This window comes from Myzus persicae, unplaced genomic scaffold (assembly GCF_001856785.1).
Source record: "Myzus persicae strain clone G006 unplaced genomic scaffold, MPER_G0061.0, whole genome shotgun sequence".
NCBI classification, from domain to species: Eukaryota; Metazoa; Arthropoda; class Insecta; order Hemiptera; family Aphididae; genus Myzus; species Myzus persicae.
Window position 1 is genome coordinate 398,894 of NW_019100470.1, and position 27,998 is coordinate 426,891.

Consider the following 27,998-nt stretch of genomic DNA (forward strand, 5'->3'; position numbering starts at 1 on the left):
CTTGAAGTACCTGTGTATATATGTACCTAAGCACCTATTGTAAACTATACTGTGCGACTTTTGTCGTTTATTTAAACTAACATTAGTAACCTTATTCCATGACCCATAATGTGTCGGGCTAGGCACTTGGCCAATATCGATACACGAGTTAACGAAAACATTCGATCGGATTATCGAAGCCGATCGTTCGGTAAAGCTCTGCAATATAGGTTGACACATTCAAAGTTGTTTACGTTGGAAGATACAGACAGGCACTACAAGTTACAACCCTCCCGCCATCTGTACATAGACATAATGAGCTGCAGCGCTGTCTGACCGGCCCAGTCTCCGGTTGCAAATATTGAACAGACTTGTCAACCGATTAACTATTCTTGATACAGTGACGTATTTACGGGGGGGGGGGAGATCTAGGTGATATATAACCCCCAAGAGCCTTTATTTTTTGGTTCGTTTCATTTTTCTTATTTTTCTTTCAAAACTGTTGTCGTAACTATGTAGTGTTGTTGATGGTGTTGGTAATATTGTTAATACTGGTGATATAATTATGAAATCCATGGATTATCTTTGGGGATATCTGTCTCCCTGATTCCTTAAATATGCGAAATAGTTCTGGCCATATCATCCCCTAGAAAAATATCCTAGATACGCCACCGTCTTGATGACACTAAACCTTTTTACATTTTTTTGTTTTAACCGACGACGCCGCGGAGTGATGATGACATTAAGCCTATATAAGCCTATAATAACGATAAATTATAATGGAATAATGCTTGTTGTACATACGCAACGAGACCAATAGTCTTGCTGATCCATGGCTGATCCACAAGCGACACGGATATATTGGGTTATTGGTACAATCCGTGCGGTTATTATCAAACAAATATGAAGTTATGTACCCAATAGAATCAAATAATGATTGGCCATAATAACAGCAACGGCAATGCGGGCCGAGGCCATGCTCGACAACCGGTACCAGTAAAAGATGATACCGGGCAACGTCGTGTGTGAGGATCAATCAAAGACGACAATGGGCGTGGCTCTGCTTAGTTAACGTTCACGGTTGGCTCTGAGCGGTGCTAGAGCGATGTTGTCATCACAATTGACAAGACCGTGTCTATAAATAAAAGGTGCGGATCACCAACTCGATTAGAACACATGCAGCTCAGCAAGTCTACGGAAGAACTAGGAGAATTTTCGGGGAACGAAAAAAACATCAACAGTTACAGGCCTACTGACCAAAAAATAAGAGCCTCCCGAACATTACCTATATGGCTCATTGCATAAGTACCTAAAATATGCGAAATTGCAGACACAGTTAAGATTTGAGGATATGTGACATTGTATTATTTGTGTATAATAGTGCCAACTCATTTTTGTAGGTTCTATATTATATTATAGTTATGCAACTATTTATGTCAGTTCTGATAACTTATCTGATAGTTATGTTTGTCTCGAATCCCGAATCATCGCTGGCCAGGATTCGATTGACCATGTTACAATTGAATTTTATTATAAATCACTAAAAGTCCACGTACATTAGTATTTAGTGTGCGTATGTGCAATGCGCTGAGTAAATTTTTTTAAAATTAGAATGCCTGCAGCTATGGCGTTTCAAAATATAAACAATAATATATTGTACAATAATTACAAAATATGTAAGGAATATAGTTGTATATAATACAAAGTTAAATATAGAAAGAACAGAGAAAAAAAATACATATTATATAAGAATGTAAATAGTTTTAAGATTCCTAAATAAAAATAATAAAAGTAGCAATAAGTAGATAAATACAATGGGTGCGAAGATAGCATTTTTTTCAGATTAGTTGGGCTCATTGTAATTTGAAACACAAAAATAATCTATTATATAGAATACTTAAATTAAATTTTTTCTGAGTTACTATAGACATTGTCAACTGATATCAAAATTACTAAATATTTTATATCTATAATTTCAATAATTAGATAACCAACATTTTATATATTCCTTAAATCCTACCCTATTCTTGTAACTAGTGTATAGATGGTCTATGTGACTATATAATACATGACTGTGGCTCGGCTATATGTGTCAATCCCATCAATTAAATCATCTATAGAAGGTACGACGCCATTCGCTCCGAAGAAGTGGCTCCTGAGTCAAACAGCCGTCCAAAGAACGTCGGTACATGGTGTTGAGAAGTCTCCTTCGAACCGGTCATCCGTGTAAGAAGTGCACCTTCGAACTGGATTTCCGCTTGGCCGCCATATTATCGCCGACGACCACCGGTTTCTGTACACAGTGTTGGAAATGCGGATTATGTTGGACTTTGCGGCAGCAGATAGTTCACCCAACAGGTGAGCTGAATGTGAATTAGGTACACCGACCCATTGCAAAGTATGCCAGCCTGGCGAAACGCATGATCCGTGGATGAGTGCAACGACCAACGAAAAATATGTGTATTTTCTTCGCGCAAAAATGAACAGACTAGATTTTGACAAAATAGTTAAGTTAAATTAATATGCTTATACGTATACAATCTACAAACATAATATTATAACCAGGGCATGAATAAAACTCATTATATATCAATATTTTTTAATGCACTGCTTGTCTGGAAGTATGCATTTAATAGTTTTCTATTTTCTTCGGTTGTCTTTCATTTGTCGTCCTACATAGCATTACGATCAGTTTGTTTCCCCGATATGCATAGAAAACAAAACTTAATGACGTTCACGTGGGATAAGTTATATGGTCGATTGGTCGAACCGCATCGAAGCGGCTTTGCAGCTACTAGCGGATGCCGCGGGTGGTATCTTAAAGGGTGTGTAAGTGGAAACTACCGTCGTTCGTCAATGTCGGAGCCCACTCGCGATGTGTACGGTTGACGAATTCGTGGAACTGAATGTCGGTTGAACACCATATTATAAATGATAGAACATGAAATCCAGTACTTGGAACTCACGAGCCACATCACGCTCTACGGTCACGGTTCGAAGTACGTTGCTAAAAGTGGCCGAATGAAAAAGTGTAGCTAAAATAAGGTACATAAAATACACGCTATTCGTCGCTCCGGACCAGTGACGACAGTAAAATATGTGTCAGAATAATTCCCGCACAGCCAGTTTGAAAATTGAAAATGGTTTATCAAGTTATAATATTATTAGTAGTATCTGCGTATCAATTTTGAATGTAAAAACTTAACCATGTATGGTGAGAATGTGGGATTCTCCAGGTGTACCTACCTAGTGAATGAGACTTGTCATCAAACTAATTTTAAATTCCATCGCAGCCCAGGATTCAGAAGTGTTAGAGCAGAGGCACAAATAAAAACATTTTCGTGTATTGAATAATGGGTGATCACCTATTATTAAATACTAAAATGTTAATTTAAAAAATATTATTTTAACGAGTACGAGTCACGATGTTTACTTATAGTCCAATAATTTTTTCATGAGATTAAATACGCAAAAACATCAATAAAAATACTATACCAAAATCTTCTTCTCGCACAGTCACGCCCCTAGGGGTCCATGGACCACCAGATGAAAACTCTCTTCTTTTTTTTCTTTTCGACTCTCGGCGAAACCTGCACTTTGCCATAAGTGTAATAGGTACTGTGGTAAAATTTTGGTGCAGACTGGAGCTAAAAACCGAACTTAAATGACGTTCTACTGTTGATTTTGATTCTTTGCCATCTTATACGCATTAAGATAATATTAATCTATAAAAATAATAAAATATAATATAATACCTGTTAATCTTTGCCGGACGGCGTTACATATAAACTACTAAATGTACACAACAGACGTCATCTGAAGATTTTTCCAGCATCTCAATTCAGTAGATAATTTGCTTTGGAAAACAAAAATTATAAAACTAAACACTTACAAGACGAAATTCAGTACACCGAGTTGTGGTATATCAGCAAGGATATAATATCTTCATTTGTTTTTTAATTAATTGAAGTCAGAACACACAGCATCCTCCACTGCACAATAGGAACCGTGATCGTTAACTTATTGTAGGCAGAAAAGTATTGTACCTGTGATGTTTTTAACTAAAATTGTATATTATGTTATGTGATAATAGTACCGCAAATTAAGTAAATCCAATAATCGGTTATACCTGTCTAATAAAAAATATGCACTTACCAAGTCAAGCCATCAAGTGCGGGATCTCATTACAATTATCGAAACCTTATTATACTGCCGAGACGGAAATAAAGATGCAAAACAGAAGGACCAGTGATATGAGAACCTGCCTCCTGGAAATTATCTAGCGTTTGGACTTTGCAGAAACGAGATTTTAGGTTAATCGTTTTGGATCTTTTGCAGCAGATAACAAGGAAAACTTTGTGAGCTGGAAGATCAGAAATAATAGACAGAAGAGTGCGGTTGCAGAGACATGCAAGACATCGCACTAGGGCAGATAAATATATGAATATGCAGTGCAGCATGACGGATATGAAATGTGAGAGGTCTGCTGGGAACTCAATGACGATTGCATTAAACTGGCTACTGGTATTATTAAGAAAGAAATCTGACACGGCTGGCTGACTCAAAGACGAAGAAGAAGAAGAAGAAGAAATGATGAGACTTCGTGGAAATCTATAATTTCTACACCATTTTTACAATACGCACGTGATTGGAGGGTGTGCAGCATCTCACGACGTCTCAAAACTTGAACATCCCCAAGTGTTACGATGCAATAATAGCCAATAGGGCGGTACGTACTTACGAATGAGTGACATATAATATTAGTGACCAATGGAAGTATTTAATTCGACGCGTTCAGTTTGTGTAGGTAATAATCGAAGATTTTTATTTCTTTCATTAATTTCTAAACATAACGCAATACAATATACTTATAGGAAGAATGTGTTTACAAAATACGTCGTAATACGAACGTTTACAGCTGCACATCTTAAAACAATATAATAATATAATAAACACGATACATATTTTTTTGCAGGTATATACGAAACGCGCGTCTCTTGGAACGAGAAAGGTAAAATACTATTTGAAAATCTAATCCGCACAACGTCATCACGATTAATTCGCGACCTCGTGTTACAATTATTATTATTATGATAAATGATAACTTCCACATTGTTTCGTGCGGTTCGGGAGAGAAACAGCCTCGTCCCTCGGGATTTTGCGGCCCTCCGCAATACATTCGCCGACTTCCGCAATGCGCGGACGACGTAAAATATTTGTGTTTCCTGTTCCGCAGCAGTCCTTCTCGACCTCTGCAGACGGCGTCGTTGAATACATCGTGCAGCCGGCATGGTCTACGCTCAAATCGCACAATTATCATGTGCCCGGGTATATATAATAGTACAATATAAGTACGACCACATCGATTATAAACAACACTAGGTATAGTCTTCACGATCGATTGTTATTATCGTGGTACAACAACCCGACGTCTGAGACGACATCATCGCGAAGCCTGGGTCTCGAGTCGTCGCTCGATCGCATGTTTAACCGCGGTACAGGCACACACCACAATAATAAAATTATGTTTTTGCGTTCCGTTTAACACGCTTGTATGACGTGTGGGTGCGTGTGGCTACAAACGATCTGCACGTGTATGTACGTATTTAGTAATAATATATATGCAGCGAGTCCTCGGCGGTGCACACGTATCGCATATATATATATATATATATTATAAATAATGTGAAATAGGTATGATATCCACGTCGGTGTCGGCGGCGTCGGTGAGTCGCCTCTACTGGTACGATATGATATAGTGACTAGAAACGACATTATTCGAAAGCTATCGTCGTCTATATATTATGTTAACAATACAATACTGTGTATACGCCGCAGCAGTCTGAAATCAATATTACATGAAATCAATAACTATATAGTTTATTAAGACGTCGGCCGTCTATTATAGTTGGTATCCATTAATCACCACAATGTAATTAAGTATACTATAGTCATTAACGAACGTGATATTATGTCTATGACGGGTTTGGGGAAATTATAACTGATTTTTACGTTTGGGTACGATCGTTTCTGCCTTCCGGATTTACTCGATTAACACTAAAATATATTTGACTTATTCACAATTCATAACACTACTGCAGTTATACTACAAAACGACGTGACGCATTTGGCACGTCTAGATTAGTATACCGCGGAGAGCAGTGGTGTTCAAACTGTGGTACGCGTACCACTGCAGGTATTCTGCACTGTAAAATAGAGGTTCCCAAACTGTGTAACACAAATACCAATAGGACCTTTACTATAGTATTTCGGTACATTATTTTCCGCGAAACTATTTTGTGCAGCTTACATTGCTGTTCGAATATTTAGGTTTATCATTGATCATTATCCTCAAAAATTACAATTCACAAGACGTGTACCAGTGACCAGTGCCACTCCACGACGCTGCCAAACTAAAAGTTGTCGCGATCAACAATGAAACAAATAAAAAAGTTAATTTGGTATGTTGTGATCTGGTCATCAAAACTCAAACATTTTCCAAAGAGGTTCGTATCGTAAAAAGTTTGGGAACCTCTGCAGCTGTAGAGGATCGGTAGGTATATTTAGCGTGTACATGGTTTGGCCATTGAAGGTGCGATGGTGACACTGTGCCACAGCGACACTGGTTGGAGGATTGATGAAATCAAAACGGACGTAAGTAACTTTGTTCTGAGTTCACACATGTAATAACTCGTGTGATTTGTAGGTACCTATATAGCAGGGGCGGCCAACATTGTTTTGGTCACGATCTACTAAAAATATACTTCACCTTTGAGGATCGACTTTCATAGAAAAGTTTCCGAAAATAAAACGTTTTTTGTTTCTTATGTGCACTCATACTTATAAATGTTTAAAGAACTTAAATACGTTAATATAAATTTAATACAACAGACCCCGAATGAACGCAGTGAAATGGACATGAGTGAAGAATAAACATTTGACACACGAAACAAGAATAAAAGACTAACATGATCGACTTTGAAATTGTCCACGATCGACCATTCGGTCGCCCCTGCTACATAGGATGTAACAGAAACCTAAGACAAATGAAATAACTTGTGTTCTAATCGATATTTTTTAGTTTTTTTTTTTTAATATAATTTATAGATAATGATACGCAATTAACACGTCGAGTATACAAGTTTCTATTAATTTTATGAAAATAAAAGTGATAAAATATTGATTAGGTGCACAGGTTATTATTTGATTTGTCTTGTCTTTCTGCAGTGTTGCACCTTGTATACATAACTTATACAATCACAGCCACTGGTCGACTATTTAAGTTTACATTAACCCGGACGCCACTGACGTTTGCTAAAATCGTAATATACATACACACAACACACGCACATACACAAACAATTATATATACATACCGTCGATTTTCAAAACAACATGTTCTGAAACCATCTCCAAGGGCTCGTTTTGCAGAGGGCCTTCTGGGTGGGGCACCCGAAACGTCTCAAGCACATTGCCAGCTTTTGGTCACACTCGCACAACCGCTGGCTGCATCCACCTCCCAGTGCTGTTCGAGTGACAACAGTAATAAGACAGAAGATGTTATGTATCATGGTTGTGCAACAGGTAAATTTAATTGGATGGAACGCGTTCAATTCCTCGTTCCTCTAAAATAGTATCTGGTTCCCCGCCTCAGTTTACATTAGTATTTTTAAAATTATTTTATTTTACATCCTAAAGAAACGAAATTTTTTTCCCCAAATGCATTTTAAAACATTTTCGATAAGAACAAAAGAATTATAATATTGACGTTCCCATTCCTTAAAAACATAATGGAATTAATTCCTTCATTCGTTCCTCTAAAAAGGAATCGATTTCGGGCTTGGCCGTGGTCCATCCACATCTCATCAATATCTACGGATGTGCCAGGATGTAAGGTTACGGAGGTATAACCCCTGTACAATAGGTCATACGTACGAAATCATAACCTGCGCGTGATAAGACCATACCTTTGTACTCAACGCGTTGGGTATAAATCGAAGAAATGTCGAAAAAATAGCGCAGAGAAAAAAAGATTAAACGAATAACGGAACGATCTGTGTAAGACGGGTAAGCCGATTTCCGAGCTTGACGTCGACTTTGGCAGTGTAGGTAGGTACCTCTGTACGTATTATAATATATACCGCAAAAACGTTGTTTTTTTTTACGTTTAAATTGCATTCGATGTGCTCCGGGTTGAATAACTATTAAGCTCATTATTGCTTTTATTTTACTCGAGAACCTACGTAGGTAGGTACCATAATAATAATAATAATAATAATACGTACCTACAATAAGAATAGAGGTGGTACATAGTGTTGGGTTCAGCGCGTTCGGTTTTTATTTCGGAACAAACGGGACGAGTGTACACTATAATGCACAGGTTAGGACCAAGGATAGGTCGGGTTATTGTATCATATTTTTTATAGTGAAAATAATGATCACTTTGAATTATTGTCGTGTTCGACGTTGCTGTAATTTTTCGTGCACTTTTCTACGGGACAACGAACTTTGTTCGTTGCGGCATAGCTTATATTATTATTATTATTATTATTATCCTTTTGTTGCATAATCTGCACAGTTATATTTTATGATATACCGGATGATCCATTTCACGCAAGACACTCATCATTTCAAAAAAAAAAACTATAACACTGCAGGTGTTTGAAAAAAATTTTCTCACTGTTTCAAGCCGTCGAAAAATTCGCGTTTTTACAAAAAATGTATGTTTTTTTACGTTTTTCAACGACGACATACATTTTTAATTCCTTATTCCAACGAAGAATATTTTTTTGGACTTCTTCGCGGCACATTAAATTACAATCCCGACTAAGCTTTCAAAACACTTATAGATAACGAACTGTTTGTTGGAAATTTATTTTTTACACATCGAAATAGAAACTCCAAATTATATTCTGCTTCGGAATATGAAATCACATAAATGTACTTTTTCGTTCAAAAGAGTAGACAACTTTAAGAATGATAACGATAAAAATAGTAGAAAAATATCATTTATTTCTAATGTCCCAATCTATATATTATGTTGTTTTGCAATTAGGCGTACTTAAAATCACGTAAAAGAAATATTTTCGAAAACCTAAGTATTTTCTGTAATAATAAGTGTCTTATCCATCACCCCGTATACATATTATACAATATTGCTGAGAAGTGGTAATATCTAATTATTATAATAGCTGGTAAACATAGTACATAGATAATATTGTATTGTTTGGTGAACGTATTTTATTTTTCACCGTTTCTCCTTTTTAATACTCAATTTTGCAAAATAAATTTTTATTATCAACTGGCAGCTTACTTATAGGTATAGATTATACTTTCTCTGTTTTTCCTACTGTTTTTGTGTAATAAGTATTTTTAATTTTATTCAATAATATATAAATATATTTTTATCATTATTACTCTTTTTACAGCTTCACTACACTAAGGTTATTACCTTAATTACTCTCGTTCCCTTTCAAATCGCTCAGATCTTTCGCCTTTTGTATACGATAATATCATAGACAATAATGTATCTATATTCGCATTTCAAATCCCAATTAAACTGAATATCATTTTTACCAACTTAATGGATTGAATGGATCATTATACTCATTCTCCAATTTATTAGATTTATTATTGGGTAAACAGCGTAAAATATTATGGTACCAACGTTATTATACGACTTTATGTGATTTACATTGACAAGGGGGGAGGGGGGATTTATTATAAATTAAACTACATTTTTACAGTCCCCCCCCCCCCAGGCTACTCCACAAATAATGATGCCTATGTGTTTTGATACTTTGAAATTGATGAATAGAAGTGAAGAAAATTTTTATATCCAAGTTTTTTCAATTTTTATATAATAATTGTATTCATTTTAAACTAATTATTTTCTTTTTCTTTCTCTTGCAGACCGAAATTTCGCTCTGACGGCGCCTACTGACCTTTGTATACTAATAAAATATGATATAAAGCGTTATATACAAATTACGATCATTATTCGAGGAGTAAATGCCGCTAATGAATTCTATAGCCACGAAAATGGTTTTAATTTTTCTTTTGCAAATGCCTGTAATAGGCGCGAGTTGTGATATTACAAGTTAATATAGTTGTGTATGGTTAGTTTCGTGCTGTTTAAATGAGATTTTGTTACGTTGCGAAGGCTCGGGTCTTGATTTATTATTATCCTACCGTGTAATATAATATAATATTTATCTTTATTATCGGATATGGCCAACTATATATTATATAATAAACAGTTTATTAGAAAAATGACTTTATTATTGTTAACCCTTTCCCGTGGTATATATGAACACTCCGCGGCCTATAATAATATATTTGATCGTTGCAGTACACAATAATAATATGATAATAATATGTGCTCGTAGGTGGTTTGAAAAATATGCTCTTATCGCAATGCCGCAAACACGACTTCTATTGAAGGGTAAGTGTACAATCGTAAAAGTCGCCGTTTTATTCGTGTAACGGTATTGTTTTAAATCCACTGGTTGTATACGATCGCGCGTCTTTACACGCATTTCGGTCTCCGACCGTATAATTATTTTGTTATTATTATTATTATTACGACAATAAGCACCCACGATGGCGTTTGTTTTCTTTTCAAAATTTTAATTCGTTAATGATGTACTTACAACACAATGGTTTTTTGTTGTAGCACGTCCAGACGTACGGCGTAAAGTATTCGAGGAACATTGGACAATCGGCGCTGTCGTAGCACCAATCGTGCATTTTGCAGCAGCTGAAAATCGTCCGGAAAGAACAAAGCAAAAAACCAAATAAGAGTTCGTTCGTCGTTTGAACACAGACACTGGCATATATTGTATTGTGTTTATATTAACTTGTCTATGGGATCAACAGGCGATCCGGAACCCAGGAACCCGCAGTAACAGCCGTAGCCGAGATAAGAAATCGGATTGCATCCGGTGGCGCACACGACCATGTTGTACAGCTGATACACACTCCTTTTGGGTCTGAAAAAAAATACAAGCACTTAGGTACGTGACACGTTGAGAACAAACATATGAGAACACCGAGCTGACCTTCTAAATAAATCTATTATCTATGTAACTGTAGGTAATTAGAGCAAGGACTCTCGTGTGCAGAATTTGCATATTATATATATATATGTTCGCTGACTGATTGTCTTGTGTAATAAGAGCTTATCAGCGGTACGCACAAAATATTATGTTTCACGTCGTTTTCACTGCGCTTAGTTAATGTATGTATTATACGTGTCATGATGTCACGAATTCACGATGATTGTTTTATCATGAAACCAACAATATCTTATAATATTAAGCACTGATAATATTATTATTTGGATTATAAAAAGTAAGATAAATTTGAGATATTTATTGTGATATCAACTATTAATGTACCTATGCGTGTATGTTATTATGGTTATTGAGCTTAAAAGACATTGACTGATTTGTCATAAATAAATAAAATCATTCTAAATACATAATATAGTATATTATAATACAGAGGATGATTCACCCGGAATGCTCAATCCTTTTTTTCTTTGACAGTGCAGTTATTTAAAATCTGATTTTAAGAAATTTCAAATAAACTTAAAGATAATATTTTCAAATCCTTGAGATTTTATTGTACTTAAGGAGTGTTCTGTGGCGATACAAACTTCAGTTTTTCAAATAAGAACCCCCATTCTCTAGGAGATGAATCTCCAAAATTCGAATAAGTAGTTACTCAATTGTTAAAATGGTTATAATGCGGAAAATAATTCTTAAAACTGGTTAAAAAAATTTATAATATTTGATCTAGTTTATTTATTATACTTGGACTAATCTTACAAATTATAAATATTGATAAACTAACATTAATTACTAAAATATTCAAATTACCATAGTCCCCATATCTTCCTAACTCATTATCAAGGGAACTCATTATAATTCCTCGAATTTTAATTTTGATACTTCAATACGTCCAGGAAAAATATCCATTAAATTATTTACAGTACACAGCGGGATTCTTATTTTAAAAACAGAAATCTGTAAGACCAAAACAAAAAAACTCTTAAGTTGTACAAAAAAATCTCAAGAATTGAAAGGGGGAAATATGGTCTTTGAGTTTATTTAAAAATACCAAAAATCACATTTTGAATAACTGCACTTTGCAGAAGAAATGGGGTTTTAAGAAAAAGGGAGTGAGCAATGATCATAGCTTGTGAACCATCCTATAAACGTAATATATATATATTACAAACACACCATTTAATCCTTTTCTTCCTCATACCTGTTTTGGTTTTTACCGCCAGATTGGCCCGTCTCCAACAAAGCCGAAGGCCCCCACGGGTTGTTCGTGTAGCTGACGTAGATTTCTATGGGCACTGATGTGCCATTTTTGTGGTATATTTTTCGAGCCAAAGTGTTAATGTCTGTAAAAAAAAAAAAACAACCCCTATGATAATAATATTATTATATATATATAGGTAACACGGCTATCGTGTTCTTGTATACACTTGTGTGTGTGTGTGTGTGTGTGTGTGTACGTGTCCATACAATCGCCGAGAAAAATTCAGTAAGTTAAGCGTTTTACGATTAATTGTGAAAGTTGTTGATGGGATAGAGGAGGAAGCAAGTCTGAAGATCCGATTGATTGATTGATTGATGGTGATGTGTGTGGATATAATTTTCCGGTGACATATGCGGGCAACGATGAAGGTACTCGAAAAATCGGAAGCCCTCAAAAGAGCAAACTAAAAGGTTTTTTTTTTTAAGTCTCGATTTAAGAGCGAACCCGGTTCGAGCTTTATTCCATGGTATTATTTATAAAAATATTGTATATTATAATACGACAACGGCCGACGGTTAAAAAACGATCCCGTATAAGCTTATTGTATTTTAAAAAATAAATAATAATCCTAACTATACAGACGGTTTTAACTTCAACTTCAACTGTATTTATGGTAGGACAAGATTATATGGGCACCTTAATTTTAAACCAATTTTTCAACATAGATATGTTGTTGGGATGGGTAGGCACAATATTTTTTTCATCCGATTTTCGTAACACGTTGTTTATCACCACAGAAACGCAAATCAGCAATAAAAACAAAACAAAAAACACCACATGAAACCTATTTTTTTGATGACATCGTGCATTTTTTGATTCCTTATTACCGAGCAAAATTTTTTTTTTTGAAATACTCCAGTGCATAAAAGTCAGACTTTGGACGAGCAGTAATAAGTGCTCGGCTAAACTTTAAAAACATATAACTAATAAACTACTTTTCTGAAACATGATTTTAAAAAGATTAAAACACTTAAAAAATTATATCGATAAAAATATTAAAAAATATACATTTTTTCCATAAACGTTGTATTATAATGACTTAACATTACTTTGATTACGTCAAGTTAAATATTTTCAAGAACTCAAGGGTTTTCTGAAATAATGTGTGTTTTACGTCGAATGGATCACCCCGTTTATAGGTCTGTGTATATTTAATCACAATACAATGACTGTAAATTGTAAAAATACTATAATACCTAGTCCCATGTATTGCATCTATGCGTTGTAGACGATGTTGGAGACGAATGCAACAGACGATCCTTTGACACGATCACGAATATATTTACCTCAGAATATTATTCAAATAAATGCTAGCTGATCTCGTGAGCTTCGTTGCCCGTGAAAAATGGCAACTATATATGCGAGACTCACTAATTGTGATAATTTCGAGCAGTATATTATTATCAGCTAGGCAAATCCAGCTGTGGTGGATCGCGGACCCTGTTAGATGCGTACTTTTTTAAAATTATTATTTGAATTAAGCCTCGGCAACTGTGGTATTTAATGTGCATAGATCTCATACTCCATACTGAGTATAAGGTCTTTTTTTCTTTGCTATCGAGACCTGGGGAGGAACTGGTGTTGGTTTGCATTGCTTCTCCCCCGGTCCTCATCGTTTATTGTGCAAAAAAAAAATAATAGTTTTACAGTAATAGGCGTCCTGGCACGCTCCCTTCTGCGCTACCAAGTGGGCGCTCCCTATCGGTAAGTACGAGTCCACCCGGGAGCAGAGATCGGCGGGTTAACATTGAAAAAAGACTGAGTATAAGGTCTATGATAATATGTCTAATTTCTGTTTTAATTGAAGACACGCCGATGAGCGGCTATGATAGTGTAACTCAGCCACCTCGGCAGACGAAAATTCAATTCAATCCCATATGCTTGTACCTCATCTGCCCGATTAACAACCACTGGCAACCAAAAAAAAAAAAAAGTACCAATTTCTACTAAATTTATTAATACTTATCCTATGACCAATAGCAATAGTCTTTAAACAGAAATTTCCTTCGTATAAATCTCAAAATCTCTGCTCGAGCAACTCCCCGCCTACCTATATGTACCGAGTCCAATTGTAAATCTAAATCATTCGGGGAACCCCCCCCCCCCCCCCCCAAACACACCCAAAAAAATGTCACCAAAATCTGTCCGGCCGTTTGGACAGGCGTAAAGACAGACAGACATTCGTGTATATATATTTATAGAATACATGCAACATGTTCAACCGATAATAGTATAGACAATAGACACTATATCCTTTGTTGTTTATTATATTATACCTACTTTACAGGGAAAGTGATATTATCAGCTTTTATTGATGACGGACGAGCAACCGTGTAAAATTTAATTCGATTGTAAAACAAACGAGTGTAATTTAATAATATTTTGTAGTCGTATATCTGTCTCCGATATTAACGTCTAATCGTAATCCTTAAAACTTAACAGTCTTGTCCAGAGCAATCCATTTATAGTTTTATCTCATTCATAAAAGTTCACGTCATTTCTTATATAGATTTTTATCCAACAACTATTTTTAATTTTTTTTTATCATCAACACAAACGTTTAATTATTAACACTTGCGTATAACTTACACCTATAATAACAATACTATATACTTATCTTATTGGTACTCGACTAAAAATATACGCCAGTGAATTGTGTAGAATAATAATTGTAGATTATGCTTATCCGACAATTATCACCCATTTCAGATTTCTATTTCCACTTTCGGAACAATCGAAATTATTGTTAATTTCACTGTGCCAAAACGACGGAGAAAAAAATATATCAACTTGGATGTATTGTTTACAAGTATAAAATAGTTTTTTACTTTCTTGTATTCAGTCTTCGCAGGTAATAGTCTGCTATTTCGACCCGCGAACGACGACAATGCCTTCAATTTCTTTTCAGCGAGGCGTGTATATTATCCCCATATAGTGGCCTGTACAATTGTATACAGACATGATATTGTGTTAGATTTATTTTTTCGTCGTTTTTCCAAATTTTTTCCCCTTCCCGAGAAATTTACTACAAAATTAAGAACATACAAAACTAAATCGAACAGAAGGCCGCCGGTCCCAACCTCGATCAATTAAACATTGGGAAGTACGCTTTGACTCACAAAACGATTGAAGGGTACACCGTCTCCCCCCCCCCCCCAACCAACCAACCAAGATCAAGCAGGACTGCTGCTGATATGTATACGACTATACCTACGCGAGAAAACATGCGAAAATAGATACGTAGATCCGTCACACTGACCATATTATAATACCTATATATTATTGTTGTTATAATAATATGGTGTCGAGTCCGTTTCGGTGCAGCAAACGGAATTTTCTGACAGTTATCATACCACATATATATATATATATATATATATATATANATAGTTCAATATTCAGTTCTTTAAATAACCATAGCATAGATAGCAATAGTTCATTATCTGACCACTTAACACATATAATTAAATCAATATCATCAACATACATGAGCTTGAAAATAAAATATTCTATTAAATCCCATAATAAAACACCCTCTTTTCGTATGTGGTACAATTTTTTTTTTTTTTTTTTTTTTTTATAAAAAAAAAAAAAAAAAAAAAAAAATACAAATAAATAAAGGAAAAAAAAATAACGGTAGAGGTAATCGGTGACCTTACATGTACACGCACAAATCGATTACACAACACATACCCATAGTTCGTATATATTATGTATATTGGTTAGTGCAGGCTACCACGTTATAATGTGTATATATATATATATATACCATGTAGGAACGAGCGTATTAAGCGTAGATATTTCGACGTGTAAATCGAAATTTGAACGAGTAATTATTATTATATTTTAAGTCAAGATGACTGGATTGGAGTGGAACGCACGGGGATATAGGTACCTACCCCCGCAAAATGTTCGCCCACTCATCAACACGACTTTATACATTTTTACAAAATATAGGTAGGTAAAATATATCAAAAAATAAGATTTGTATTCATCGAAATCATCTGAAAATAAATTTCTGCTTCGAAATAAGAAATTCAATATGTAAGTTGTCATTCGAAAAAGTATTATTAATTAGTCATAAAAGTAAATTTTTTTTAAAAGTGCTGCTTTGAACCACTAAAAAAATTTTTTTTTTAAAACGTTAATAGTTTTTGATGTAGGTAATAAGGGTTTTTCGAAATATAATAACTTTTTATTTTTATTTAGCGGTAATACGACTGTATCTATTGGTTAGTGATAAAAATGTAAATTCAATTTCTAAATCATTATTCATTACTAAATTGCGACTTGCGAGACTATGACCGATACCAGACAATTTCAGTTATATGTAGCAACAAAATAAAATGTAATAAAACGAAAATATCGTTGATTATAATTATAATTATTTCGACAATAAAATAAACGCGATCTCCGTGGCTTCATATATAAGAAGACAAACATAAAATATATTTTTTTCGAGACATAAATTTAAAAATAAAATATATTTTGCTTTATATAGTTAAAACACACCTGCAGTCGCCTATGTATAATTAAAATATCATTATTGCTCTTTATTAAATTTCAAAATAACTTTTATTACATCTTCGAATTTAAACCAAGTGCACGGGAAATGAAATTAAAAAAAAATCTACAAGTGGAAATCAAATAAATAAAATAGGTGGGCCAGTGGGTTCTGCTCTGTTGTACAGTAGGTGGGTGTCTAGTGAGTAGTGGGTCACTGTTATAAAGTGTTAATTATAAAATCATTGTACACGAAAGAACGAATCTGAGCGACGACATACTGTCAGCCAATATTACTAAGTATATCTAAGTATATTTTATAATATTATATTGCTATTAAACTATTAAAGTAATTTATTTGACCTATGCAATTAGTAATACGCAGTAGATTGAATTTATTTTTGCCCAAAACATTAAAATCGAACATGTCACTGTGCGTAAAAAGCACTATAATATTACTTTACGATAGTTTCAAGTACCCACGAATAGTATTTTTAAATTACAACAAAATCCCTAAAATTGTTATTTTTCGTTCAAATACCTATATAATTTCGTTGAAATTTGAACTTATAATATATCAATAAATAATAACTGTGCTAATATTATATTTTGGACACAAAATGCATTGCTTAATACAATGAACAAACCAACCTTGTTTGAAATTGTCAACCCTTATACTCCTGCAAAAATTTAGGATTTTATAATACTTAAAATTCACATTTTTTTTTTGTAAGCAGCAAATAACATACCTAAATTAAAATTAAAATACCTGAATAGAAAGTAACTTATAATTGCTTCTATACTAGGGTTTTATTTTTTTTATTTATATTTTAGTATCGCAACCATTAATTACAGCTCAACAGTTGTATATTAGGGTTAAAACTCTTAGTTATTTTCTTTGGTTTATAGCGCAATTTTGTTTAAATGATTGTTTATGAATAATAAATTACCTTAGAAATAACACGGTTTACTAGAAATTTGAAACTTACTATTATCTGTCTCAGAAATCAGAATCGAGCGATTCAGGATAGTTTTACTATTCGTATACATATTTGAACTAAAAAACACATTGCGCAAATACAACCATAATGAGTGTAATATTTTAAACTCACGTTTTCCTTTTATATTTTAAATCCAGAAGACTGTACTACAAACGAATACAAGGCCGGAATAAAGATCCACTGGACCACAGAACTCTGCAGAAATTCAACCTTTCAATGCTCAAACTTCAACGATTCACATAAAAAAAATAATTATTACTCTACTTATACGGGTTTATATAATTTTTAGTCTTAGTTTATATCATAGTTTCTGGACGTTCGATTATAACTCGGTTTATTACTTATCAATCATTTTTGGCGATCAGCTGCTGAATAAAACGATTTAATGCCATAGATTATATATTAAATAATATTATGATCATCGCTTTTGGAGCGTCCTTCTATGTCGAAATCCATATTTTCGGGTAACCAGCTCTGAACGGATATGATATACTCAATTTTTGTACTTTAGATTTCCTCGAATTTATGTTTTTAAATTTGTTTTTTATATTTTTTTTTTTTAGTTACCAATTAATAACTGCTTTTTTTGATACGACATCTAAATTGTACATGTAAACATTCAATTGCCACAAGGTTAAATAACTTTTTGCAGTATGTAAACATCAAATACAATTTTATAATTTTGAATTGTATTGGTATTGATTTATTTTTAATTATTTCAAGCCAATTTTATCCACAATGGGAATTTCAAAGAAGAAGAGAAAGGAGAACAAGTTTGAACACGTGGTAAGTCGACTATAAGATAAAACTATATTATAATATTTATTACAATTATCGAACATTTATTTTGTTTTCGATTAAATAATCTCACGTTCAATCGAAAATATAAATTGTTAAGTAAATGTATTTATTAGAATATCATTGTGTTATCGTGTATAGCATATAACATATGTGTACCTAAGTAAAATGTGCAATTTTACCGATCGATACTGTTTTAGATATCTGTGGTTATTATTATCTGTTAGTTATAACTAATAACTATAGTGTGTAAACCCAATATTACGAAATTACAAACCATTATACATTATAAGATAAGTAAGTAAATTTATTTCAAAAAGTTCGGATAAGATATAAAATTTGATGACCTATAAAATATTCGTATTATTTATAAATATACCATAATTTTGGTAGGTATTCAGACATTTGAACTCATTTTGCTTTTCACCGCGCCCCACTCACACCTCAAATTTAAATGTTCAACTATTGAATTTGCCTGTACATCGTGGTTTTTTCACTGCAGTTGGACGGATATAGTTTACTAAAAGATGTTGTAAAATATAATAATATAAGTTCTCGAGACCAATCTAATCAATCTCCAGTGACTATTTAAACTAGTATATTAATATCAATGTATTTTAATTTTTATGATATTGCAATGTAAACCGTTTTAAAGTAATTGCAGCCAAGAAAAACGGCTTAAAATGGCCTTAGACGGCGAGGCTTTAGGCAACAATAATTGTTTAAAAAATATGTAAGTGCTCACATTACTGTCGTTCAGATTGCAGCGTCGATACAACATTTTTTACCAGGTCGATAATTATAATCGTTACGACTTGCGATATTATGATCTATATTGCAGTAGGAACATGATCGTTATTAAAAAATGTGTTGATTCACATTTCAGAGATTTAGGATTTAGATTTAGATTCATGTACGCGTACACACATCGAAGTGAGCACAATCAATTCACGTCACGAGCATTGGATATTGGCAATAGCTACTTTCGAGGGACCTCCATGCTTAAACGAATAGTGCCTATAACACACACGATAAATAATATGATAATACGTTATTGTTTTTATTGCACTTTGCCCACCTGCAGCGTTTACTCATAATATAATATTAAAATAATATACACACGCGTAGGCGTACCATCCATCCATCGCATGTTATATTTTTATGAAAATCGCATTCGCGTCCGATGTAATGCTCCTCGTGACGTATATCACAAAGTTAGGGTGAAACGCGACGAATAAAGCATACAATATAAGGTGAAACGAATATGTCATAATATAATGTCGCGACTGCAGCGATACGTTAGACAACACATTAACGTGACACGTAAAAAATCGACTCGACTTATCTCTACGAGATAACAAGCGTTTCGTTTCGTCCGCACTTACGTCGTTTATTTATTTCTGCCACGCAAACACAGTACATTTTATCGCAATAATTATTATTAAAAACATCGATTTTTTTCCCCGTGTGTGTCTGACAACGTTACCAGAGACACGTCTGCGAAGTGCCAACAATCAACTGTGCTTAGGTCTTAAGTTAACATTTCAATATACAAACCTACAATGGAAATGTCACGAATAATACTGCTACATTTACAATAAATGATAATTCCTCGGTAAATCAAATTGACGTACTGTAAAAATAAAATATGCGTTTGTGTGGTACTAACAAGACGAACTTTCAACTTGCGAGTACATATATGCTGAAAATAACAAGAAATAATACGCTGCTGTTACAATAATAATAATTTTACGTTGGACGTGTTTACCGTTTACGTAGGTTATTCGTAATTCCTCTTTACAAAAAAAAAACCGTCCTATTCTTCTTTTCCGCCTTTGTATCGAAAACGAATATATGTACCACTGTAACGTTGGTTTTTTATATTTAACGATTCAAATTGTATGCATATTATTTCATATTACATTTGACTTGAATATTATATGCTGTAAAATAAAAGTAGGTTTAAGAAACCTATACCCCACTAGTTCAGATAAAACTATTCTCGAAACAAATTGTTATAACTACGACCATTAGTTTCACTATTAAATATAAAAACTTTGAAAATGTAAAACCGATACAAGTGTAATATTGTTTTATGATTCGAGTGGGAAGTGACAACAAAACGTACAGCCAACTCAAAAAATAAAATTATTCTCTTCATTCCAATGGAATTCGAAATTATAAAATAAGGTATTGACATATTTGAACATATTTTAACATGATGTTTAGAAAACAATAAATAATAGGCACATTTCAAAAATGACAACCTCCAAAAAATAACTTTTCGTAAAATTTAAAAACGTTTCCTAGTATTAATAATAATAATAATACGTATAAAACGTATGTACAGTAGATTCACGTTATAACATTAGTATTCTGTTTTCCTACAAACTGTGTAAAAGTTTAATATAATTTAAAGAATACATTTTTTTTCATTTATAATCTATCGTTGTTTAACAGAAAGATTTTTCAAATTAGGTATTTTTATCGATAACAATAATGGTAATCAATTTATTGGAGTTTGAGGTCATGACAATTATGCAATTTTACTTGTCATTAATGTCGAATTGGTCTGTTAATTGTATATGTAAAGCAATAATTGTCTAACTATCTATGGACTGAAGAATAATAATTAGTAAAGTTCAAAGCAGCAACAACCAACAGTCGATATTATATACACCCAATCGACTGAACGAATTCGACTAAAGATATTAAATTATTCTCTTATTAATACCTTCGTACGCCGGAGAATGATAGTATATATATTGTATATTATTATTTATTATTGTAGATTATATAGATACAAACGTTGTATACAGGATGATTCACCAAGCGTGCTCACCCCCTTTTTTCTTTAATGACGCAGTTGCTTAAAATCTGAATTTTGGATTTTTTAAATATACTCAAAAACCATATACTTTCAAATTCTTGAGATGTTTTGTACACTGCTTAAGAAGTGTCCTGTGAACATACAAACTTCTGTTTTTCAAATGAGAACCCCNCCCCCCCGCCCTTTTCAACTGTAAATTATTCAACGGGCAATTTTCGAGAAAATTTGACGAATCAAACTCAAAATTCGTATGAGTAGATTTTGAGTTTTTTAACTTTGTGCTCCAAGGATAAAATGTCCATGGTATTGGGCTTCTAAGACATAAGGGCTATATGGTGATTTGAAAATATTAATCAATAATAGTAATCCATCAACATTAATAATTTTGTAATAATTGCACAAGTATAATCAATACTGGATTCAATATTACGTTCTATTTTATAATTTTGTAAAACCATTTTTATAGATAATTATTATCCTTAGAACAAATATTTTAATAACTGAGAAACTACCCATTTGAATTTTTAACTATGTACATAATAATGTTCAAAAAAATTATCCACTAAATAATATTTAGGTACAGTAAAAAAGGTACAAGTAAAAAGGTACAAGTTTGCAGGACACTTCTTAAACAGTACAAAAAAATACAAGAATTCGTAAAAATCGTCTTTGAATATATTTAAAAATTCCAAAAATTTGAATAAATTCATTATCAAAAACTAGTGGTGCAGAGCATGGTTGGCGAATCACACTGTAGGGAATATTATAATAATTCACATGTCTATAAGGGATTTCCAATAAGGCGATAAGGTCGAATGAGTTTCGTTGAAATATCAAAATCCTTAGGCTACAATATTATTATTGTAATCTAATCACGCGGCGATAGGAAAAGTGAATAATATTATTATCGTCGGATACACTCCGATGATGTCGTTTTGCTCGACGTCTGTACCATAATGGTCAATTAATTGAAAAATGGGAAATGTATCGTTTCCCAATACAAGTGCACGATTGACCTGCGTTCGGGACGAAAATCAAACCCATTGCGGTGGGCACATATTTCTAATAATTTCAATGTCGTCGCCGACCGCACAGTTTTACTTTCTCGTTTCTAACGGACCACTATCGGTCACAATTACTATAACAATTAACAACAGTATAACTATTATAAACGTATATACCTACCTATGCCACATGACATGGCAGGTACATCATACCTGGTAACTATTATTATACAGTTTTGATGACTGAACACGTGGTTACTCGAATTAATCGCGGTCGACCCGGTCAGGTGTACGACGACGGTGTTATTATAATTCTACGGGTTGGCGTACCCGTGCGTTTTCCCGGACAAGAAAATGCTCACGAATAATTTGATTTGGAAAATTTCCGTCGAATTATATTATTATTATTATTATTATTATTATTATTTGTACGTTGGCGTTTAGCGTCGTCACGTATTATCATGTTTATGTCGTGACAAATATTTATCTATAAGATTCGAATGTCCTCATTGCGTTTTGACATATATATTATTATATTAGCGCATGGTAGAGAATGATATAATAATTACAGGAACGTCAAATACGTAATTCGAACTAGATTTTAGATTTTACGATCATTGTGTTTATCGAGCCGTACGTTGGAAAATAGCTTAACGTGATCGTTTTATAAATTTATAATTAAATTACGACTTTCGTGAGCAAATTCCCTCGCGAATATCGATAAAATATTATATGACTTAAACCGCCAGGCGTGTGCACAGTTTAATAATATTACTTGTGTCTATGCTCCACTTATAACTCCACTACCCTCGAATCCTGCGAATCGAAGTCAATGTGCATGTGAAAATCCCTCTGTTTATCAATTTACTTAGTCACGTTACGTCTGTTGTCGTTTGACTTGAACGCAAAGCTTTTTCGAACAACCTGTGGTGCATGACCATGTGATTTTTAGTTTAGATTTTTTTCATTCCAAATCGCTTTGCACGATATATAATTTATTGATTTTATCAGTCTCAAGTATTAACTGCAGTAGAGGTGTCGCCGAGCACATTTATTTACAAAGATATTATTTTTAATTCACAGACAAGACGACTTAGACAAGCTACTTTATTTTTATTATTTGATTTTGGTTTTTCTCGTTACAGTGTCAATTTCCTTACATTCAAATATTATCATCATCATCGTCACCAGATTTAGCTGACTCTATTTGGTCGTATCAGGTACTTATAAAGTTTTTACTACACATCAACAGCTAGTTGTCACAACTTACAACTCTTCCAAATGTTATATTTTTAAAAGTTTTCCTTTTTGTGTGGGTATCCCAATATTTCACTCGTCAATATCCTCTTTCAGGATTCGCAAAAATATATCATTATTGATATTTTGTTTTGTTTGATCGCCTTTAAAATAATTATTATATTTAGTTACTTACTTGACATTTTTGTCTTTGGTCTCTGCGTGTCTATTATAGAAAATTGTATACTATGGTCTTTAATCGTTTTAGTTTAGTCAATTATCTGTCACAGTTGAGAATACTATCGGGCTTATTTTTAATGATATAACCATTAATTTTTACGGTTGGCCATCTCTGCAGCCATTTTCTGTTAGGTAAGTATTTTTAGAAACGTTCTATAGGATAAAAACTAAAAGTATATTTTGGGCATAATTTATGTAGTTCAGTGCTTTGTTGTGGACTCTTAGCTATGCTAACTGCGGTTTTACAGTTCTAACTATTTTTCAGAGTGTTTCTCTAAAATAGTTATCCGTTTAATTTCAATGACTAATGTATAATAATTATAATCGTTTATAAGTCATAACAAATTAACAACATTTCTAATATTATTATCCTAATTGATATGACAAATTATCAATCGCGTCATTGTTCCTGTTTAGTGTGATTTGTATAATGTCTCCAGAAATCAGAATCAACATATTGCGTTTAATAAATCATTTAAATAGTAAAACACAATAGGTACTAAAGAAAAAACAAAAATAAATGAATTCTTCTTTGATGTAAAAAAGAAAAAATCTATTGGTTTTGTAAGTCTGAAAAGATGTAACTCGTTATAAAATAAATACCTATTCAATATTATGATAAGAGTATACATCAGCAATAAGAATTGCATAAGAATTATGTCATGTTTATAGTTGAGAATTATTTTACAATTTATCCAAACAAATAACTGTTTGGTATTTTTTTTTTTTTTGCAATAATTTTAAGCATAAAAGTGTACATCGGGGATTTTTACAACTTATTGTTTTGGTTACGCAAACTACCTATATCCATGTTTGTTTTGTGACACAATAATCTGGTTTTCAAATAGTTTACATTTTTGAGGTTTGTTATTTTTACGTTACTTCCTTAATTGCAGTACCTATATAAAAACAAATTCTAAATACTACTTTTATAGGTAATCATTATTAGTTTTATATTATTTAACTATTTAGCGCAAATTAAATTGCACTGAACCGAATGATGAGTAATAATATGTATTGTGTGTGTTCCAAAACGGAAACTAATCTATGTAGAATTAAGGCCATCAGTTCTGGGCAGGAAATACACTTTGAGTGACTAAAATACCGACGAAACGTTTTTATTTTTAAATTACATAACTATATTGATAAAAATAATGTAAAGAATCGTAGATTAGTTTCCGTTTCAGAAATATTACATAAACGTTTTAACAATTATTTCTTAAAATGTCATAGATCATAATTTACTGTTAATACGATAATACATGTCTTGACGGTGCTATAGAAAATAGTATTAAGAAGTAATAAGTAACAACCATATGTATATGTATTTAATAAATTAATGCTATAAGTGAAGTTTGATGCAGAGGTGACTCTTAAAGCAATTTATGAAATCTAAACATATTCAAATTTAAATTTATTTTAGTTGACCTAAGTGACACAGCCCAAATTATGTAACTCTTGTTTCTTATTTTATTGTTAAAATTTCAACATACTAATATTAATAATCATCTATTGTAGATATACTTAGAGGAAGTTTCAAGTTATAGCGATTATTGTTATTATTTTTTTTTTTTTTATCGTGTAAGACTTGGTTTGATTTTAGAATTCACATTATTGAATTCAAAAGGTTATAAGTATAACTAAAATCAAAGTAAGCTCATCCTGTTAGTTTCTTAACCAACGTATTTTTTAGAAAAAGTTCATACACAATGACTGTATGATTATTGAAATAATTTTCAAACGTACGTTTAATCGCATTCGTTCTGCATACAGAACAAAACGTTATTTTCGATTTGACAATTGAAAATCTAAGTCGTTATTCAACCGAATGTGTATTGAGTTGTAAAGATGAATTCACCTCCAACTTTTGAATTCGTTTCGTTGTGTTATCGAGCCAGCAATGCACATAAAATGTTTTATATTATGTCGTGTAAGAAAATATCAAAATAATATTTTAAGAATAACAATAAATTGAAAGATATATAATACAATAAAATAAAACCCACATAGTGCCTCATTGCTTTCATCGACTGCAACACTAAATTAAATAAATAAAAAGGACCTACACACAGTAATAATGTATATAGGTATAAGTCGTCTGACTTTAGGCGAACGTCATAAAATCAAAACAATTTGTCTCTACCGGAACAACCGCTACCGGTTCAATGCGATTTTCTTTATATAGAATAAAAATGAAAAATTGTTTTTACCAATTCCTTTCTATACGTACGCACTATAAGTCATATATATATATTATATATGTATTCAATTTTCTAGATTTATTCAAATAGTTTTTAGAAATAATCATTGTTTAAGTACAATATTGGCCGCGTGGATAGAATTGCCAAATTCTTTCGAATAAACTGTCTCCACGTCACAAAAATGTCGCACGTGTCGAATGTAGTAAAAATTGAAACCGTCGGCTAACAATTTCGACTTTTACGAAATAAATTCGGTATAAAAACAGCAACAAAAAAAAAGGAATTGTAATTGTAAGGCAGACGCCATTTGGTTGGAAAAAAATTAACGTTTTGCCATGACAATATTTTATTCAGAACTATTATACTACCTACGGGTAGGTACACAATAATTATTATTTGAACGAAAGTGTACGTCTTGTCGTTTTGGTCTGCGATTTTTAAATGATAGACACAAAACTGAAAAGAAATCCTAATCCGACGCAACGACCTGTGAACACAATTACAGATGAAGAATCGCCAATATAACGACTTCAGATATTATAATTTTCTCTCCGGATTAAACTGTAATAGTATTATACCTATCACTTGTATGTCTTACAATAATGTCACGAAAATGGCGATCTCGATGTCTCAATATTATTGTCTCAGTTTGTAAACTTACCACAAATTAGTTCGGCAACATTCGTGTATATTATATGTTAACATTTTAAAATTGTTAACTGTACAACGTTTTCATAATTGTAAATTTAACGTTCACTACACATTGCGATCGTAGTAAACCGTAGTAAGTCGATATTAAATCTAAACTTGGGAACAATATTATCGACAGCAAAATGTTCACTCTTTCCTCGTTTGCTCAATTCTCGCATATGGTCAAATGACATAAAAAAAATAACATACATAAAATTATATACAGTCGTATAACTCGCCTATGAGTAATAGGACGTTTATCAATGCATATAATAACAAACAAATTTTTTTTTTAAACCGATTTCGACACATCGTTAAGTCATGACGGATGCTTGGGTCACATAAACCACGTAAAGTATAACCTAACCTACCCGCATTTATTTTAGGTTTTTGGCGTTTTGTTTTTTTTTGTTTTTTTTTTTGCGACTCCGTGGTATCGTTAAACCTCAACTCCCGCGGTCAACAGGAGTATGAATAATATTACTGCACGTACGTTAAGCGGAAAACGGCAATTTCCGTTGAGCGTGTGAATTATATGAAATAATTAGCGAAAGTTTCCCAAGACTTGTGTGTAAATGGATTACATCGCGTCCTGCAGGAAACGTATACGTCTCCAGCGAAAAACTCGTAAGCATAATTATGTCATGACGTGCGTACGAGCTAGTCGTAAGTGATGATATTTTTACCCCGTTCGACGAGTGCCGGCCCTAAAGACTTGCGAACAGGCGGGTAGTCAGTTTTTGCCGCTCCGGCGGCGACGCTTAGCGATTTAATTGTTTTTTTATTTATTTCAAAACAAACTCACCTTGCGAATGCACCATTTGCTGGAGGATGGCGAGCAGGGTGTATATCATGTCCACTGGTTTCAACATGATTCGGGGAAGAACTCGCGTGAGACTGAGTGGAGATAGAAACCGCCGGACGCGCCCGAATTTCCCTCCCCCGGTGGGCCGCAACGATACGTGTGTTTACCTAGCGGTGTCGGGTAATCGCATTTTCAAAAAACGCGTAGAAAACTTCAATAGGACCGACCGATCGACGAGAGAATTAAACGCAAACGCGTCGTCGGTCCGCTCGGCAGTACTACGATTGATTTGTGTGTGACAATAAATTAACGTTATTAACTTGTATATTGTTTTATTTTTTTTTTTTTTGGCAAACGGCCACCACTATTTGTTTACGA

The 27,998-nt window shown here is 33.2% G+C and overlaps 1 protein-coding gene across 5 annotated transcripts; it reads right to left on the reverse strand.

Annotated features, from left to right (window-relative positions):
* Positions 1–1,705: 1,705 nt before the first annotated feature.
* On the reverse strand, positions 1,706–27,987 carry LOC111043031 (basic phospholipase A2 pseudexin A chain). Of its 5 annotated transcripts, none has more exons than XR_002605529.1 (8): positions 27,621–27,987; positions 12,253–12,394; positions 10,839–10,970; positions 10,632–10,738; positions 7,356–7,504; positions 4,624–5,821; positions 3,872–4,025; positions 1,706–3,704 (listed from the first exon to the last, which is right to left on the reverse strand). XR_002605529.1 is itself a non-coding variant. In XM_022327821.1 (6 exons), the coding sequence occupies exons 1-5, from the start codon at positions 27,685–27,687 to the stop codon at positions 7,365–7,367; spliced, it is 588 nt and encodes a 195-aa protein (XP_022183513.1). In that variant the 5' UTR covers positions 27,688–27,987; the 3' UTR covers positions 1,706–5,821; positions 7,356–7,364. The 5 variants fall into 5 exon arrangements, 1 of the variants encoding a protein (XP_022183513.1); XR_002605527.1 differs by having other exon boundaries at positions 4,135–5,821; XR_002605526.1 differs by having other exon boundaries at positions 1,706–2,467; positions 3,475–3,704; positions 3,872–5,821.
* Between the last annotated feature and the right edge of the window lie 11 nt (positions 27,988–27,998).